Here is a 20,096-nt window from a genome sequence, read left to right as displayed (position 1 = left end):
GCCTCCAGCGATGTGTCTAGTAAGAAGTTGCTCCAGCTGAGGTCAAAAAGGTTGCTGCCTGTGTTCTCCTCTAGGACTGTGATGGTTTCCTGTCTCACATTTAGGTCTTTCGTCCATTTTGAATTTATTTTTGTGTATGGTGTAAGAAAGTGGTCCAGTTTCATTCATCAGCATGTAGCTGTCCAGTTTTCCCAACACAATTTGTTGAAGAGACTGTCCTTTTTCCACTGGATATTCTTTCCTGCTTTGTCTCAAAACAGTTGACCATATAGTGTGGGTCCATTTCAGGGTTTTCTATGCTGATCTATGTGTCTGTTTCTGTGCCAGCACCATACTGTTTTGATGACTACAGCTTTGTAATATAGTCCAGAATTATGATACCTCCAGCTTTGTTTTTCTTTTTCAGGATTGCTTTGGTTATTTGGGGTCTTTTGTGGTTCCATACATATTTTGGGATTGTTTGTTTCAGCTCTGTGAAAAATGCTTGTGGTATTTTGATAGGGATTGCATTAAATGTGTAGATTGCTTTGGGTAGTATAGACATTTTAACAATGTTTGTTCTTCCAATCTAAGAGCATGGAATGTCTTTCCATGTCTTTGTGTCCTCTTGGATTTCTTTCAGAAGTGACATTAAACCATATTAAATTACCATTTTTGTAGGACACATATTGGCAAATTGATATGACTTATACATCAAGTAAGGATTTTTTTACCCCTTGCCTCTCTTCCTTCCACCCCATTCAATCCTGGAGTTGTCAAACACAGCTTACTGAGCCAGAGAGAGACAGCCAGACCAGAGAAGACCCAAGCTGAGAGAAGATAGCACTTGACTTTATTGGACTGGACATATTAGTTATTGAACATAGACTCTTCTTTGTGTGTAAATATAATAAAAATGACACAACCTTTATTACCAAAAAATAACCAGAAAAATGGTGGGATTTGCCCTACATTTCAACCAAGTAATAGGGAAGAAGCGGTCCCAAAGAACAGGCCTAAATGGCAAAAGAATAATGCTGTGGTTTTCTTATTGTACCTTTCAGTTATACATGCTCACCCTCACAGTCCCAAACTGGCCACCTGTTTATTTTAAGAAAGGCTGGGGAGCAGAGGGTATCGACAATTCTAACTCCTATTTTCCCACTAGAACCATAATGGGTAGATTTCTTGATTCTTCCACAAATGTCTACTTTTCCATAATACGAATGAAATCACATAGTATTTTTGCTGCTGTACCCACAACATACTATATTAATTCTCCCCTTAGAGAAACAAAAGTTTCAAATGAGCTGTCTATACTCTTATTGTCCCCGCCACCGGACTCTGTCTCCACCATGTCACTGGTGCTCAGTAAGTGGTGGCTGCTTGCCTCTGCTAACTGCCCATGGCCTCTCTCTCAGACCTGGTTCTCCTGGAGGCCTCTGCAGCACCTAACACTGAGGCCACCCTCTCTGAATCCCTTCTCTGCTCTGTGCCTACACTCTCTTAGTTCTCTCATTCCAAACCTGGCTGTTCGTTCTCTGTCGCTTTGGGTGGCTCCTCTGTTTAGCTGCTAAATGTACTGATTTCCCTCTGATCAGCCTGCCCATCTCTCTCCCCTAAACCAAGCTTCGGCCCCAACTTCCCTTGTCATGGGTGATACTTCCAGAGACCACACCTGAAATTCCAGAGTCACCTTGTCAAAAGGTAAGCTAAAACACATTAAAATTTTTAAAGGGTTTATGTGAACAAAAACCGATTGGCATTGGGCAGTCCTGAACTGCAAGGGTCCAGGCATGCTCTACCAACAGCAGCTCAGAAGAAACTTGTATAGAGAAAAGGCAGAAGCAAAGTAAGGAAATTATTGACTGACTTTAACTTCAATCCTAGTTGGCTGTTTGTGACTGGTTATCCCCAGCATTTTGATTTTGTAACCTTGAGGGATTTACAGACTTAGATTTTGGTTTGCTTAAGTAGTCTGCCATGGCAATAGAGCCACATCAGTCTAATGGCCTTCTTTAGTTAATTCAACACCCTTTACTCCTATTTCTCCCTTTCACAATCACAATCCAATCAGTTCCTAAACCTAATGAATCTTCCTTTAAAGTGTCTCTTGAATTCACCCCTTCCTCTTTAGTTTGTGGGGCTCCTCTAAAGCAACCCTCTATTACCTTCAGACTAGACTATTATAACCTAACGCAGAAGGTAGGCTGTATTTGCGAAGCAATGATACTAACCTCTTGGCCATCTCCCTGACTTCGGTTCCTCTCCTTTTAATCACCCCACATGCTATGATCTTCTTAAAATACTATTGCAATGTCATACTACAAAAATCAACAAGACAACAAATATCGATTGGGGCGCCTGGGTGGCTCAGTTAGTAAGCGTCTGCCATCGGCTCAGGGCGTGATCCCGGCATTCTGGGATCGAGCCCCATGTCAGGCTCCTCTGCTGGAAGCCTGCTTCTTCCTCTCCCACTCCCCCTGCTTGTGTTCCCTCTCTCACTGGCTGTCTCTATGTCTGTCAAATAAATAAATAAAAATCTTTAAGAAAAAAAAAAAAAGACAACAAATATCAATGACATATTTTTTTGTCCAGAGGTTTCTCGTAAGCGTGTCATCTGTCTACTGAATAATGTTTCAGTGTTTTACATTGAGCATGCATTACTTTTATAATCAGAGGAAAATAATAAAAGTTTAATATTTGTACCTTTTATAATGAGAGACTCATTAACATACAATTTTCGCTTTCTTTGTCCTCAGAAGTCTTACATGAAATTTATAACATTAACATTCAAAGTAAAATAAAGTTTTTAGAGTCCCCCACTGTCCACAAAATGAAATCTAAAACATGAGCCTGATATCCAATATGTTCCACAGCTCGACCCACACACTCTTCCAACATTCTCTTTGACTATTACTCCCTGCAGGACCTCCACTCCAAGCAAGTGCCTGCTCCCAACTCTACCGCTATAACTAGCTCTAAGCCCCATTCCACCTCTACCCCCATGGTCCCCATCGAAGTCCTACAGTGCCCTCTACCTCTGTCTAGTTGAAGCATGGAATTCTGAGGGCACAAAGACGCTTACAAGTCCTCCGCCCCAAGCCCCTTATTTTACAGCTAAGGAAACAGATCCAGAGCTGACACGACTTATCCACAGTCCCTCGACTACAGCATAAGGCCCCACATCATGTAACTCCCAGTCTAATGCTCTTTGCATTTATTACATGAAGCCTTCCCTGACTGTAAGCTCCTTGAAAGTAGGGTCTGTGTCTTAATCATCTTTAGATGTTTACTGACTGGTGTTTCTTCCTACCTAACATATAATAGGAAAGTTCCGTATTTTTAATTTTATTCAGATACCTACTAATTTTCCTATGCTTAACCCTAATACTTACAGAACAGTAATTGTGTAACAGCCCATTTTTTACCCTCTTTCATATTCACCATAAAATTAGCAAAGAACTTAAAAATTATCAAGAAATCACAATGAAAATATAAACCACAAAAGTGTCTGTGGATGTATATTGACCTGCTTGGAGAAATGATAGATGTGCAAAAGAACGGAAATGTCTGTTAACATTCACGTTGTCCTTGCCTTTCCTGTTTAGAGTCTAAACATCTGTGGTCACACTGCAGTTGCAACATATTTCTCTAGGGGTTTTCAACCCAGACATCAGGATCAGCTGTAGTAGATTCCATAAGCAGAGATGCCCAGTTCCAGAGCTACTGAATCAGAGTTAACAGAACTGCAGCCCACACAGAACACATGCATGCATCCACCCATCCGTCAGCAGAGAAGTACTGCACCTGAGTGCTCTTAGCATTGTGCTCAGAGACGGAGGTACACTTTCCCAGGATGGGGCTTTTAATCTGGTGGAAAGAAGATATTTATCAAATAATCACACATGTGAACAGATAATTATAGACAGACAAAGATAAAAGCTGTGAATTAGATTTATAGGGAATTATGAATTCTGAAGACAAGGGTGGAAAAGTAGTGAGTAGCAGGGCCTTGTGCAGGCCACAGTGAAACACATGAATTTTATTCTGAGGGCAATGGAAAGCCTGTGGGGAGTTCTAAGCTGAGGAATAACATGATCCAATTTAATGTTTAGATTACGTTCGCTGCTGTGTAGGGAACTGACTGCAAGGGGGAAAGAGCAAACTTAGGGAGATGCATTAAGAGGCACTGCAAATATCTAGGGAAAATATGAGGGTGGCTTGGACAAAAAAAATAGAAATGAAAATAAAGAGACGTAGTAGTAGATGGATTTGAAATATATTTAAGGATACAATCTATGGGAATCTGTGAAGGTCTGGGTAAGGGTTGTGAGAGAGCATGAGATGTCAGAAAACTCCAAGGTTACCAGCTTGCACAACTGGATGGGTGGTAGAGTAATTCAATAAGCTAGAGAATGCTGGAGAAGAGCCAGATGTGGTGAGAGAAGATTATAAGAATGATACCAGACATGAGGAGTTCAGGAAGGCTTTAAAACATCCAAGTAGAGATGTTAAGTAGGCAGATGATTATAAAGGTCTGGAACACAGAGGCCTGGGTTCTCTCAGACAAATTTGAAATCATTAACGTATAGATGGAAAATACAATCATATCTACGGATGACATGGTCTAGAGTGAGAAATGAAAGAACCTTAAAGCCAAACCTTATGATATGCCCATATGTAAGAAAGAATAAATGACAAAACAGGATAAGGAGAAGAATCCAGACTAACAAACCAATAGAAAGAAACCTAAGTGCCAAATTGGAGTGAGCTGAGGAAGTGGGAGGCACAGAGATTAGACAACATATTTTTTTTTAAAGATTTTATTTATTTATTTGACAGAGATAGAGACAGCCAGCAAGAGAGGGAACACAAGCAGGGGGAGTGGGAGAGGAAGAAGCAGGCTCATAGCAGAAGAGCCTGATGTGGGGCTGGATCCCATAACGCCGGGATCACACCCTGAGCCGAAGGCAGACGCTTAACCGCTGTGCCACCCAGGCGCCCCTAGACAACATATTTTTAAAGGATTGTCTAGAATGGGAAAGACAAAGAAAGTGAAGTTACTGCAAGGAAACTAGGGTCAGAGTTCAGTGACCCTTCCCAATCTCTCTCCCCTCCCATGTCTCTCTCTCTCTCCCCCTTTTTCTCTCTCTTTCTCTCTCTTCCCCCCCCCCTTAATCATGTGAGAGATTTGAACAGACTAGATTTTGTGGAAAATTCCAGGAGAGAGAGAGAGAGATCCAGGTTGAAGATTCAGGAGAGAAGAGATCATTAATATTGCAAGATTTCTGAGAAAGTGGAAGGGAGAAGCCAGGGAAGAGGTTGAGGTTTCCGTCTTAGATATGAAGAATTACATCTTTTCTGGAAAGAGGATGACCCTGAGATGGGCACATACACAGGTAGACACGCAGACCTGGCCAAAGAATTTAAAGAAATTCCTATCTGACAAGTTGTGCGTTGTTTATGAAGTAGAAAGATTACCTACTGAGAGTGAGAAGGGAGGGGCCAGAATCTCCTGCATGAGACAGCATTTTCCTGAATCCCTTCTCTCATTAGAAAGAATGACAAATATTCTGGCACTCCTCAAGACTGGAATTAAACTAAAGCAGAACTTAAGTTGTTCGCAATTGTTGGAGAGGATATGGAGAAAAGGAATCCCTCCTGCATTGTTGGTGGGAATGCAAGTTGGTACAGCCACTCTGGAAAACAGTGTGGAGGTCCCTCAAAAAGTTAAAAATTGAGCTACCCTATGATCCAGCCATTGCACTACTGGGTATTTACCCCAAAGATACAGACGTAGTGAAGAGAAGGGTCATATGCACCCCAATGTTCATAGCAGCATTGTCCACAACAGCCAAATCGTGGAAGGAACCGAGATGCCCTTCAACAGATGACTGGATTAAGAAGCTGTGGTCCAGGGGCGCCTGGTGACACAGCGGTTAAGCGTCTGCCTTCGGCTCAGGGCGTGATCCCAGCGTTGTGGGATCAAGCCCCACATCAGGCTCCTCTGCTATGAGCCTGCTTCTTCCTCTCCCACTCCCCCTGCTTGTGTTCCCTCTCTCGCTGGCTGTCTCTATCTCTGTCAAATAAATAAATAAAAAATCTTTAAAAAAAAAAAAAAGTTGTGGTCCATATATACAATGGAATATTACTCAGCTATCAAAAAGAACGATTTCTCAACATTTGCTGCAACATGGACAGCATTAGAGGAGATAATGCTAAGTGAAATAAGTCAAGCAGAGAAAGACAATTATCATATGGTTTCTCTCACCTATGGAACATAAGAACTAGGAAGATCGGTAGGAGAAGAAAGGGATAAAGAAAAGGGGAGTAATCGGAAGGGGGAATGAAGCATGAGAGACCATGGACTCTGAGGGCTTCAGAGGGGAGGGGGCGGGGGAATGGGATAGGCTGGTGATGGGTAGTAAGGAGGGCATGTATTGCATGGTGCACTGGGTGTTATACGCAACTAATGAATCATAAAACTTTACATCAAAAATAAACAAATAAATAAAAATTTTAAATTTAAAAAAATGTTTAAAAATTTAAAAAAAAGAACTTAAGTTGTTCTATACCTAATAGTTACTCATAGCAATAGGACTTGGGGAAAATGGATCTAACCAATAACCAAGACATAGACCATATAAGACTCCAGTTGAAGGATAGTGGACCAGACACCCAATGCCACAAGTACATGCATACTTCTAAGATGTTTTGCCATTTGTAGTACAAATATTATGCTGTACAAGAGACAAACCGGTTTCCTTAGCAGAAAAGCTAACTAGAAGCACACTCTCTTTAAAACAAGCAAACAAACAAAAATCATCCACTTAACCCTGTTTCTACTAAAAATTGAAAAAAATAAAAGTTTTTAAAGATATGCCACATGACCCCCTTTCTTGGGCGCCTATCTCAAGCAAGAGGAAAAAGTATAAGTGTAGCTACAACTTTGTACTGAATGGGAAAGGTACCCTTGAGGCAAAATAATTCCATTTCTTCCTCATTTCTCCTTTCTTCACTCCACCCAGGGACACAGTACTCATTTTAGTGACCCACCCTGGTACCCAGGGCTGCCACTAGCAGAGTCCAATGAGCTGTAATTTTCCAAAACAACCTCTGTCATCAAAAACTAAGCATCTTATAGAACTATGCACACACATCCTACCAATGTAAAGTTACTGTTTTTGATGTTATGCTATAAGATATAACCATTTGGTACACTGAGTACTAGCATAAAAACAGACACATAGATCAGTAGAACAGAATACAACACCCAGAAATAAACCCATATCTAAACTTTGACAAAGCAGGAAAGAATATCCAATGGAAAAAATACAGTCTCTTCAACAAATGGTGTTGGGAAAACTGGACAGCAACATGTAAAAGAATGAAACTCAACCACTTTCTTACAGCATACACAAAAATAAATTCAAAATGGATTAAAAACCTAAATATGAGACCTGAAACCATAAAAACCTTAGAAGAGAACATAGGCAGGGGCACCTGGTGGCTCAGGCAGTTAAGCATCCTCTTGATTTGAGATCATGATCTCAGGGTCATGGGATCGAGGTCCGCATAGGGCTCTGCACTCAGTGGAGAGTCTGCTTGAAATTCTCTCTCTCCCTCTCTTCTCTACCCCTCCCCTCACACGCTCTCTCACTCTTTTTCTCTCTCTCTCAAATAAATAAATCTTAGAAGATAACATTGGCAGTAACTTCGTTGACATCAGCCATAGCAACTTCTTTCTAGATATGTCTCCTGAGGCAAGGGAAACAAAAGCAAAAGTAAACTATTGAGACTACATCAAAGTAAAAAGCTTCTGCACAGTGAAGGAAAGAATCAACAAAAGTAAAAGGCAACCTACTGAATGGGAGAAGAGATTTGCAAAAGACATAACCGATAAAGGGTTAGTATCCAAAATCTATAGAGAACTTATCAAACTCAACACTCAAAAAACAAGTAATCCGATTAAAAAATAGGCAGAAGACATGAACAGACATTTCTCCCAAGAAGACATACAGATGGCTAATAGACACATGAAAAGATGCTCAACATCACTTACCATCATGGAAATGCAAATCAAAGCTACAATGAGATACCACCTCACACCTGTCAGAATAGCTAAAATCAACAACACAAGAAAAAACAGGTGTTGCCAAGGATGTGGAGAAAAAGGAACTCGTGCACAGTGATGGGAATGCAAACTGGCGCAGTCACTGTGGAAAACAGTATGGAGGTACCTCAAAGAGTTAAAAATAGAACTACCTTATGATCCAGCAATCGCACTACTGGGTATTTACCAAAAGATTACAAAAATATAATTCAAAGGGATACATGCACCCCAATGTTTACGGCAGCATTATTTACAATAGCGAAATTATGTAAGCAGCCTAAGTGTCCACCAATTGATGAATGGATAAAGATGTGACATATATCTATGGCATATATATACATACACATATATTAAATGGAATATTATTCAGCCATTAAAAAGGGTGAAATCTTGCCATTTGCAACAACATGGATGGAACTAGAGAGTATAACGCTAAAGCAAAATAAATAAGTCAGAGAAAGGCAAATACTATATGATTTCATCCATACGCAGAATTTAAGAAACAAACCAAATGAGCAAAGGGAAAAAGAGAGAGAGACAAACCAAGAAACAGACTCTTAACTACAGAGAACAAACTGATGGTTACCAGAGGGGAGGGGTGGAGGGATGGGTGAAATAGGTGATGGGGATTAAAGAGGGCACTTGTTGTGATAAGCACTGGGTGATACATGGAAGTATTGAATCACTGTACTGTATATCTGAAACTAATATTACACTGTATGTTAACTAACTGGAATTAAAACAAAAACTTAAAAAGCCCAAAAAAGGGGGGGAAAAAAGAAAACAAGCCAATGTGTGAGGAAGTGATTGTACGGCACCCTCGAGTCACGTCACAGCAGTGGGCATCTTCTCCACCAATGCGTATGGCAAGCTCTGTTGACATCTAAACTCAACCAAAAAGGTGACCATCTTTAAACAGCAACTGCTGCACATATTAAATAATTCGATGTTCTACAGCGGTTAAGTGTCAGGAGATCTCGCTTCTAGTCCTGACACTACCATAACATCGTGTAAGTCTAACCAGGTCACATCACTTCTCTCCAGTTCCTCCTCCATAAAATGAAGAGATGGATCTGGGTAAGCTTGCTACCTGCCAGCAGCTTCCTAAGATTCTCCATTTCACTGATGAGCAGGACATGCTGACGTCTAATCCCAGAGTTTCTGCCTGATGCCAAAAAGAGGTACCTGAAGAGAGTGGTAGGTAAGACACGCTTGAAAGGAAGGGCACTCCTAGGGTAGGTTTTGGAGGGGAAGAACAAGACAAGGAACTCCTCATAAAAATTAGGTTGGGGTCCAGAAATCAAAATGCACACCACTGGGCACCTGGGTGGCTCAGTCAGCTAAGCGTCTGCCTTCGGCTCAGGTCATGATCCCAGGGTCCTGGGATCGAGCCCCAAGTCAGGCTCTCTGCTCAGCGGGGACCTGCTTCTCCCTCTCCCTCTGCCCCTCTCCTGCTTGTGCGTGCTCTCCCTCTCTCTCTCTCTCTTTCAAATAAAAAACTAAAGTTTTTTTAAAAAAGCGAAGGATAATAATCAATGGCCATAGCCTAGGAGAAACCGTTCATTTACTCATTCTTTCATCCCACAAGCATGAACGAGTTCCCGCCACAGGTCAGATACTGTATCAGAGAGAATAAATATGAAAATTAATAAAACAGAACTCCTATCGTCAAGGAACTCACAGTCTAATAAATGAGGCAGTCACATTTTTAAAAACTACACTGATCACAGTTTGGAAAGATGAAGCAAATTCTGGAAATGGGTGGTGGTGACAGATGTAAATGCACTTGATGCCACTGAACACTATACACTTAAAAATGGCTACCATGGTAAATTTTATGTTATTTATATTTCGCCACAAAAAAAACAAACAAACCAACAAGGAAACAAGGAAACAACTCCCCTGACCGGTAAGTGCCGTGGTAGAGATGTGTATCAGGGCCCTGGAAGAAGGGAGAACGAAGGGCGCACCTCCGCCAGTTGCTGCTGTAAGAAGTGAAAATCCTAAAACTGCCTTCCCTTTCTCACTGCACATGGAAGAACTTGAAGTGTTTCCCAAAAAAGCAGTCTTCCTTCAAGCGGAGGCTAGTGAAAGTATTTTGGAAGCTCCATCCACATTCCAGAGGATGCCACTGTTTTCTGACCTGTCACAGTTTGCTCCATGCTTTCTGTTAAGCTGTCAGCACAAGCCAGGGGACGGGTCACCAGATGCTACTTGCAGGGAACTTCAAGGACAGGAACTGTCCAAACAAAGATGTGCTCCCTTGCAAAGGACAAACGGCTCCAGCCGAAGCGAACCGAGCCAGGCAGCAGCTAGGCAGGAGGGCGGGAGAGAGAAGGAGCAGGCTGAAAGGCTATGAAAAGCCGTGAGGTGCTGCTTGCAACCCTTACGAACCTTGCCACGGCAACTAAGTCAAAAGAATGGACGCAACTACTATAAGTGAGGGAACAATTCAGTGCAGACTGCTTCTGAATTACACAACTTGACACGCACGTGTATTAGACAGGGCTCCAGAAGCCTCATTCCCAGCCTCAACCACTGAGCTGTCTACCTTCTCTTTCTTGTCCCCACCCCAACACTGCTTCGGGGCGACACAAGGCTGAGAAACCACAGCTCCAAGAGACCACAGGATTGCCTCGTTCGGGGGTTGCCCCGCCGGCTGGGCATCTAAATCACTTATTGTAAAAATACAGATTTGCCCAAAAAATCTGATGTGACGCCAGAGAGCTCTGGAGAGCTAGTTACCTAGAGAGTGAAAGTCAACAGCTCAGAGTCTCCCCACTAGAGAATTAAAGAAGGGGTCGGGGGCCTGTCTCCCGTTCTGCACATTTTACACCACCCGGCTCTGCCTCTCAGCAGGACGGAAAATAAGGCTGCCTGGCCGAGGACAGAAATCAGCACTTCTCCAGATGTGGTCCAGAAGACGAATGGAATTTCCCAGAGTGCTTATTTAAGATGCAGATTCTTAGGTCCCATGCCAGCATTACCGACTTGTGATCTGCGGGCGGGGCCTGAACCCTGCACCTTCAACAAGCTCCTCAGTCAGCTGGTTCTTAAGTGCAGCCTCAGTCAACTCAGTTGCGCGAACTCCTCCGGCAGGGAAGACAGACTTCCATCTTCCATCGCCCGCGGCGGAAAAGGGCAAAGGCTACGATTATTAACCGAGCAGGATTCTCTCTGTGACGCGCTCTCCCTTCAGGTTCTCAGAGGAACGTGAGCGCCAATGCTTGGGTCACCCAGAGGCCCGGAACTCAGGGCTGTGGGTGCCTCCGGGGAGAGGGCTGGGACGGCCAGATCCCTCCCCGCTCCAGGAGCCTGGTGTTAACACACCAAATTAGCAGTTCTTTGAAAGAACCTCTAAGCCAGGAATACACTTTTTTGTATTCTAGTTACCTGGAATACAATTTTTAAATCAGAGATGCTAGACCATTCGTAATGAATCCTGGTATACACGTACAACAGAGTATTTTTCAGCCTTAAAAAGGAAGCAAACTCTGACACGTGTGACCATAGGGATGAACCTTGAGGATATTACGCTAAATGAAATAAGCCAGTCACAAAAAGACAAATACTATATGACTCCACCTACATGAGGTGCTTAGAAGAGTCAAATTCCTAGAGACAGAAAGGAGAGCGGTGGTGTCCCCCGCTGGGGAAGAGGAAGAATGGGGAGTTAGTGTTAAGTTCCAGAGTGTCAGTTGTGCTAGATGGTAAGAGCTCAGGAGATGGATCCCAGTGACAGGCACGACCATGTGAGTATATTTCATACCACTGGCCTGTACCCTCAGAAATAGTTAAGATAGTAAATTCTGCATGTATTTTACCACAATTTTAAAAAATGAAAAAAAAAAGTGCAACTATTTGGGAGAGCCAAGGATACCAGTGAAGAGACAGATACTCTAGAGAGATAAGGCACCTAGAGAAGTACTACAAAGAAATGAAAATACAAGGGGCGCCTGGGTGGCACAGCGGTTACAGCGTCTGCCTTCGGCTCAGGGCGTGATCCCGGCGTTCTGGGATCGAGCCCCACATCAGGCTCCTCCGCTATGAGCCTGCTTCTTCCTCTCCCACTCCCCCTGCTTGTGTTCCCTCTCTCGCTGGCTGTCTCTATCTCTGTCAAATAAATAAATAAAATCTTTAAAAAAAAAAAAAAGAAATGAAAATACAAGCAATGTCTCACTTTCACAGCAAGTTATCTGCCCAAGGGATATTTGTAAGATGATTATTAAATTGGAGAACATTTCCCCACTTGTCCGTCTTCTAATGTACCTGAAATATAGCAACTCTGTAAAACACACTTCTGTGAAGAGGTATTAGAGCTAAAATAAACTTCTTCCCTCTGAGGGGAGGTCACAGGGCCCCTGGAAGTTAAGGGAGAAAGGATGTTGGGGCAGGAGGCTGGAAGACGTAGAAAGGATGGTGATTCTTCGCAAGAGAAGCACAGTGCCCAACGCAGCAAAGAACTATCCACATTTCAGGCAAGTATACAAATTAGCACATGCCTAAGTAGCACACATAAGAAATCAGTGATTTTGGGCGCCCGGGTAGCTCAGTTGGTTAAGCGTCTGACTTCGGCTCAGGTCATGATCCCAGGGTGCTGGGATCGAGTCCCACATCAGGCTCCTTGCTCAGTGGGGAGTCTGCTTCTCCCTCTGCCTGCTGCTCCCCCCTGCTTGTGCTCTCTCTTGCTCATGCATTCTCTCTCTCAAATAAATAAAATTTTTTAAAACATCAGTGCTCTTACTCAATTTTACTAATTTTAAAAGAGCTTAAAAGTTATCATCAAGAGTGGCTTTGCAATTTAATTAAATTAGCATTGTAAAAAATGCAGGTCTATGAATATATAGCAAACTTACTATGCTCTACCATTATATACTGCACAAAAAAGAGGTAAAAATTAGACTAAAAACCTAGAAATTTTACTAAATCAAAATAACTACTCATTATTAAAAATCCTGAACGTGAAAAGCAATACTTGAAGGTCAAAAGCAATGTAAGTAGTCCAGAAACGTTAGCATATAATAAATGACTCATTCACATAACGGTACATGTTACAGTTGTGTAAACGCCAAGGAACCCACCAAGTGTGCTTTACCTAAAGGATCCTTTTTACTGACCTAGCAAAAAGGGTGATTTAAGAATGCCGCGCTGATTATCTGCACAGTCACTACAAATCAAAGCTCTGATAAGTCTAATACTAGGATCATTCCATATTTTTTCTAGAGACAAATGGAATTTCAAACATTCTTCTGAAATAAGTATTTTCTCCTCCCTGAGATTTATACTGAGAATGGTCACTGCCTTAGAAAAACAAAAATATAGTTTACCGTGGTGGACTATTTAAATAATAAATACATTTCCACCATAGTCATTATTCACTGCTGGGGAAAAAAAGAGTTTAATAATAAGCAATAAACAGTCTTTGAACGCTATGCAGGAGTCACGGAAAGATAAAAACCAGAGACAAAGACTGGGTCTGGGTTTCCTTCCCATAATATTTCTTTGACTATACTGACCCCTGGTGGCCTTTAAAGGACTTTTTTTTTTTTTTTTTTTTTTTTTTTTTTTTTTTTTTTAATAAACGTGCTTATTTTCCCTTAGTGTGTGTGCCTTAACATTATATCACCTGGAAGGGATTCTTTCACAATGTGCATGTATATCAAATAGTCACATTGTACACTTTAAATATCCTATCACTTTATTTGTCAAATGTACCTCAATAAAATTGGGGGAAAAAAGACATCACCAATAATAAGTACTTGACCAATATGCTTGTCTTCTAAAAGACGAAGATGCTTTACAGAATGTGGAAAAGGGGAAATTATATTTAGTTCAACAGAAATGATGATCATATAGCTTTAATACACTCACCTAATAAATACTGACTAATATCCAAGTGCAAAACATGGGCTAAGTCACGGAGATAACGATGCGAACAAGCCCCAAAGACCAGTATGTTAGGTACCACGAACTAAAAGTGACATGAATGAACCAAGAGAAGCACAGAGTGCTCTGGAAATGTCCAGAGGGATCAGGCCATTTTAGATGATGCCCAAGGGGCAAAAGCAAGCACCTAGAATTACAGAAGAGTGTTCCAGACAGAGGGAACAGCATGGGAAGGTTCTGGGATCAGACAGAACTGTGAGTTTAAGAAACTTAAAGGACATAATATGTCTAAAGCACAGGGTTCAAGGATAAGGGTGGCACTTAACGAGGCTTTAGAGGCGGGCAAAGGCCAAATCTTGCCAACTATTTGAATTTTGTAAGCACCTACATTTCCTTGTCTTTTTTTCCTACCAAAGCAACATGACAGTTCAAGTCCACAAACCACTGCATGAGAAATCCTGTAAATCTTCCAACCTACGATCTCACATCTTCCAAAGTCTTTCTCCACTATTCTATCGCCCTCCGTCTTCTGGTACATATTCTGTTCACCACTCACTGAACAAATTAACCCCTTGGAGGCTGTGACCCCACCTGGCCAGGGTGCAGAGGTGCCTCTGAATGTGCCAACAGTGGACACCTGACCCAAGGCAAGCCCAGGAAGAGGCTGGCTTGTAGGGCTCTGAGATGATGGTTACTTAGTGGAGCCCCTGCAACCAGTTCAGATTTAAAGGTAGGGAGAAGAACAAGAGGAGAATGACACAGGCCACAAGAGACAGAGGGAGCCAAGGCCCCAAAAGCATCAGTGCTCGTCCTTACAATAAACCCTCTTTGGGGCACCCCGGTGGCTCAGTCGGTTAAGCATCTGCCCTCGGCTCAGGTCATGATCCCAGTGTCCTGGGATCAAGACCCACATTGGGCTCCTCGCTCAGTGGGGAGGCCTGCTTCTCCCTCTCCCTCTGCCTGCTGCTCCCCTGCTTGTGCTCTCTCTCTCTCTGTCAAATAAATAAAATTTAAAAATAAAAAACTAAACCCTCCTTATCCCACGCTAGTGCAAGTCAGACCGCAGCCTTAGAAGCACCGGACAGATGTCGCTGACTCAGCACCTTGCAGCTCGTCCGCTGCTGGCGGCCTGTTTTTCCGTCATGCTTGTGTTATTCAGCTTGTACCCAACTCTTCACGTCAGCACAACGATGGTCTCCAGGGGCAGAGATTCTGCGTGTTTACTTCCTTGTATCCACCACCGCACTAAAAGCCCTCAACACATATTCGACAGAGGGACAGATGGAAAGATGGACAGACGGATAGATAAACAAACAACAGATCCCGGAGAGTTTATAGTGAAATCAAAGGTGGGAACTGAGAATAAACCCCGAACTCCCTCAAACTCATGTGTATGTCCTCATCTTCAACTCCCATCATTCTCCACACGTGCCAGGAACACCAAACTTCTCCCACACCCCCAGACCTGTGAGGTTCTCTTGCATTTTCCCTGCCTCTACACACAGCTTTCTCTCTCTGAAGTCTCCCAAACACACACTCTCCTCTCCTCTGTAAGCAGGAGCCCTCCCAGGGCTCGTCACCCGCATCCCCCCAGCACCCCTCCACATTTTCTTGTTGCCTATGTGTCTCCACAGCAAAACCGCACCGCAGGCCGACAGCACTCTTCTTCTTTACGTGGGTTTCAAAACTCGTGCTGGCGAGGAGGGGCTAGTTCTGCTTTGAGGACGTCACCCCAAAATGTGTTAACTAAAGGGGAAATTTTTTTTTTAATTTTTATTTATGAAGTCCTTGGTACTTTCATCTCACTTAAGGTCCTAGGCTAACAAATGACTATTTCTTCTAATAAAGTGGTTCTCAGTGGTGGAGAGAAGGGTGTTTTCCCCCCGGGGACACTGACGATGTCTGTAGACATGTTTGGCTGTCACCCTTGAAGGGAAGGGAAAGCCGCTCCTGGCATCTAGCAGGCTGAGGGCAAAGATACCGCTCAACACCCTCCAGTGCACCTGGCAAGGCCCACAGCAAAGAACTGCCGTCCCAGATGGCAACTGTGAGAAGCTATTTAATAGGACTATTTTTAAAAGCTCTTCTTCATATACTTATATATTTTTTAATAAATATCAAAGAAAATGGGAAAATATTCCATGAGTCTTCAAACATCACACAGTGATACTCAGGAGACAACCTAAGGCAGAGAGATGAGGGCGTAACCGTGTGCCTGCCCTGTTAGGTCTCAGAGCTACAAAAGCTGGCATCGAAGAAAGAAAGAAGGTACAGAAGTTGGAAAGGAGGAGGACTGGGGAACAGAAAATTGGTGTGGTTGTTTAAAATCACTGTGGTTTTTATTTTTAATTTTGTAATTGAAATTCAATTGAGTTTACACGTACTGTACTATTACTTATAGAGGTAGAATTTAGTGATTCATTAGTTGCATATAACACCCAGTGCTCATTATATCAAGTGTCCTCCTTAACGCCCATCACGCAATTATCCCATCCCCCACCCACCTCCCAAACTCACTGTGTTTTTTAAAACAAAAATAAAGTAGGTTAGTCCAATCTCATCAGGAGTCATTATTCAGAGACATAAAATCTGCCAAACAATAACTATGTATTCATTGCTTAGTTTTAAAATACTCAATGTATGTATTAAGTAAAATAAATATTATTTAATCAGTTTTACACTAAAATGCAATGATTTAACCTTCAAACATTATATTACATTAAAAAGCAGTAGTGACTAAAACTCTAATTTGTTACAATGAAAGCTGACCCATTGATAAACACAGTAAATTAAAAATAAACCACTTAAATTGTCTAGACATTCAGATTAACATTTTTCTGTTCAATGAATCAATGACTTTGGAGGTATTTCCCCACCGGACCTATTTAAATCATTTTAGCATTCCCCCTAAAAAATATGTTGATACTCACATTCACTTGAACTTGAATGGACCAGTCACCAAGTATTGGATGGGAAGATAATTGAAAAGTTTTGGAAACGACGCCAAGATCACTTTGTTCTGACAACCACTGTTGGATCAAATTTGACTTGGGGTCCTACAATGAAAACCATACACGTTACTAGATAAAGACTGCCGTGTGCACGTGTATTCTATCTGGTCATGAATGACGCCCTGCACCCTCCCGGGCACATCCAAAATATGGCAACAGAGATCATTTTTGGAAAACGTCGGCTATGTATTACTAGACAAGAGACAATCAAAATTTCTTCCTTTCTCATATGCTTCATCTTTATTCTGCTCCACCTTTTAATTCTTGGTACCATATTTCCCTCTACATGGAACACAATGATGTGTACCCCACCAAACCTGTGTTGTTATTGTTAACTGTAGAGATCACAGGCCTTGTGTACTCAAGGTCCACCAAGTGTCAGGCACTCCGTCTTATCATTACAACTCACACGTCACTCAATCATTATAATTCTAGTGGTGCTTGGGTGGCTCTGTTGGTTGAGCGTCTGCCTTCAGCTTGGGTCATGATCTCAGGGTCCTGGGATCGAGCCCATGTCGGGCTCTCTGCTCAGTGAGGAGCCTGCTTCTCCCTCTCCCTCTGCCTGCTGCTTTCCCTGCTTGTGCTCTCTCTCTGTCAAAGAAATAAATAAAATCTTTAATAAAAATTTTAAAAAATCATTATAATTGTCCCCCAGGGGAGGACTGTCCTCACATTATAGTAGAAAACTGATTCCTAGAGAGGTTCAGTAAGCACTCAACTGTAAGTAATACGTGAATTCAGGATCCAAACCCATGTGCCTTTTAATCCAGCAAAATGTATCAGAGAGATGCTTAGACAAGGGGATACGTGACAAACACTTCAGTCTTCCCATACTCTCTCAGACAACGATCTCCTCACGCAGCATTCATCCAAGCCAAGCCAGCAGACATCCCAGATTCCCCTCACATCCCCGGCCCTGTCAACTCCGTCTCTTTAATCTCTAACTTGCCTCCTCCTTTCTAGCCTCACCTCCAGCTACCACATCCTGTTTTCTAACCATTACTACTCATCTACCTCCTCCAGTGTAGCCCTGCCAAGACACCGTCCCCACCACCGACAGTGTTACCCACCTGAAACACAAATCCCAGACTGAGGCAAAGTGGTCAACATGCTTGGCCCCGTTCTTGACATACAACGGGCAGTGAAGACACAGGGGCTATGATCCTGATGCTGGACCACTAGGTGATGCTGGCTCTTCTTTGCCTACAGAATGAGGTCTACACTCCTTTACATAGGGTACAGAACTGAGGACTCTGACTCCAGCCACATTTCTACGCTCATCTGCCTCCAAACATAGATTTATTTGCAGTTCACCCCCAGAAGCCCAGGTATCGAGGCCTCTACAATGGCTGCACAGAATGCCCTCCCTTCCTGTCCAGTCGTGCAATAAGCTCTAGGCCTCCTGTCCATGCCTCCAAAGATAAAATGGCCGCTTCCGGGAGAGCCCCCAGTACATCTGGCGTTTACCCCTTCTGAGTACAGAAGGTACTCATGGGCGAAGGTACTCCTGTAAGGTACTCATGGGTGATATATGCGGTTTTTTGTTCCCAACTAGACTGTGAGCTCCTGAGAGCAGGGATCAAATATTTTCCCATATTCTTATTCTCTATCCTTTGACCAGAGGTAGTGGGTGAGCTCAGTTACTAGAAGCCAGAAGAAACCTCTCCTCCTGAGTGGGGGAGAATGCGAAAGTCAGAGGTAAGTACAATGCCGAGAACTGAGTAAGGCATAGTCTGGTAAGCCAGAAACTAATTGTTAAAACCAAAGACCAAAAGCGAGTCAAGACTAAGCAGGTCACCATCCTTGGCAAACTCCTGGGACGGGCATTGGAATCAGCAGTGGGCTCTCCTGTGGCTGCCATAGCACCATGCAGGGGAGGCCCACACAGTTTAAATGCTCAAAAACAAAGGAAAAAATACAAATAGCTAATAAATATATGCTGTCCAATAATTAAGGGAATGCAAGTGAAAACCAAAAAAATACCATTTTTCTTCGGTCCGTCTGACAAAAGTAAAAAAATAACAATAATTCCCAGTGTTATTTAAACTCTCAGGAAAGGAATGTTCATACTCTGCTGATGCATTATTTTGGTGAGGGTGCACATTTCTCCCAGGTGGGGCCACGGCCCTGCAAACAAAGGAAGTGCTAAATGGAGTCTTTGATGACTTTGTACCCCGAGGACTTGCAGGGTTGGGAGTGAATGAGATAATTCACTGGTTGCTCAAGAATGTCTCAGACCCAGGCCTAACTGTCACCAAAAACAGAGAGAGCGTAGAAACACCAGAAGTCTTCACACATCAGGATGCAAACGGGCCATGCACGGTGGCATCACAGCAGAACCCAGCATTCGCACGTCAGCATCTCCTGCAAGGTCGCACACAGGGCAGTCAGGTACCACCTGATCAGTGTCCCTGGCCCAGCCACCACAGCCACAAGCGAGAGGTGCTGGAAAAGTGACCCCTTGTGCCCTGAGTCACCTTTAGATGACTCTCGATCTCTGTCAGGTGCCTCAGTTCAGCACAGTATCCACTGCCTGGGCCAGACTGTCTCCAGCAACAAGCTCCCTGGCTGAAGAATGTGTCCCCAAGGAGAATTTCTGCCACTCATCAAAGTCCTGGATTATGCACCTCGTGTCTGTCTCGCATGTAGAACTGAAGAACAAGGGGGCCCCCTCACCTCACCACGGATGAGGTCCTGGTTTTACCACAGCTGCTCCAGGCCACAGTGTCAGGCCACAATCACAGGATTTATCCCCCAGGCAACAGCACCTCTCCCTATGCAAGGTCATTCACCTGGACAAGGAGCAACACCTTCTTCGAGAAGGAAGTGAGGACAGAAGCCAGCTAAGCCAGCTGCCAGGCCAGTGTCGAACGTACTTATTTCCATAGAGGTAGCCCAGATTAGCTGGAGGAGGTCAGAATTAGGGCATGTTTTTACCACGGCCAAAAGGGCTCTGAAGGCCCTTTCATCCTGAGAAGGTCAGTTACCGAGGCAGGCAAAATGAATAATACCCAGTGACCAAAAAACACCAAAAAAAAAAACAAGAAAAACAAAAACAAACCACTGAGCACCCCTGCATATGCTGTGACAATCAATATTTTAGC

The 20,096-nt window shown here is 43.1% G+C and overlaps 1 protein-coding gene across 1 annotated transcript in view; it reads right to left on the bottom strand.

Moving 5' to 3' along the window:
* CD109 (CD109 molecule) overlaps window positions 1-20,096 on the bottom strand; it is a 129,171-nt gene that overhangs the window by 77,616 nt on the left and 31,459 nt on the right. Inside the window, exon 5 of the mRNA XM_026507073.4 lies at window positions 16,912-17,037. Within this exon, the coding sequence (XP_026362858.2) occupies window positions 16,912-17,037 (126 nt within the window). The remainder of the gene's footprint in view (window positions 1-16,911; window positions 17,038-20,096) is intronic.

The sequence above is a fragment of the Ursus arctos genome, unplaced genomic scaffold (assembly GCF_023065955.2).
Source record: "Ursus arctos isolate Adak ecotype North America unplaced genomic scaffold, UrsArc2.0 scaffold_29, whole genome shotgun sequence".
In the NCBI taxonomy this organism is placed as follows: Eukaryota; Metazoa; Chordata; class Mammalia; order Carnivora; family Ursidae; genus Ursus; species Ursus arctos.
This window is presented reverse-complemented; position numbering and strand designations above follow the sequence as displayed.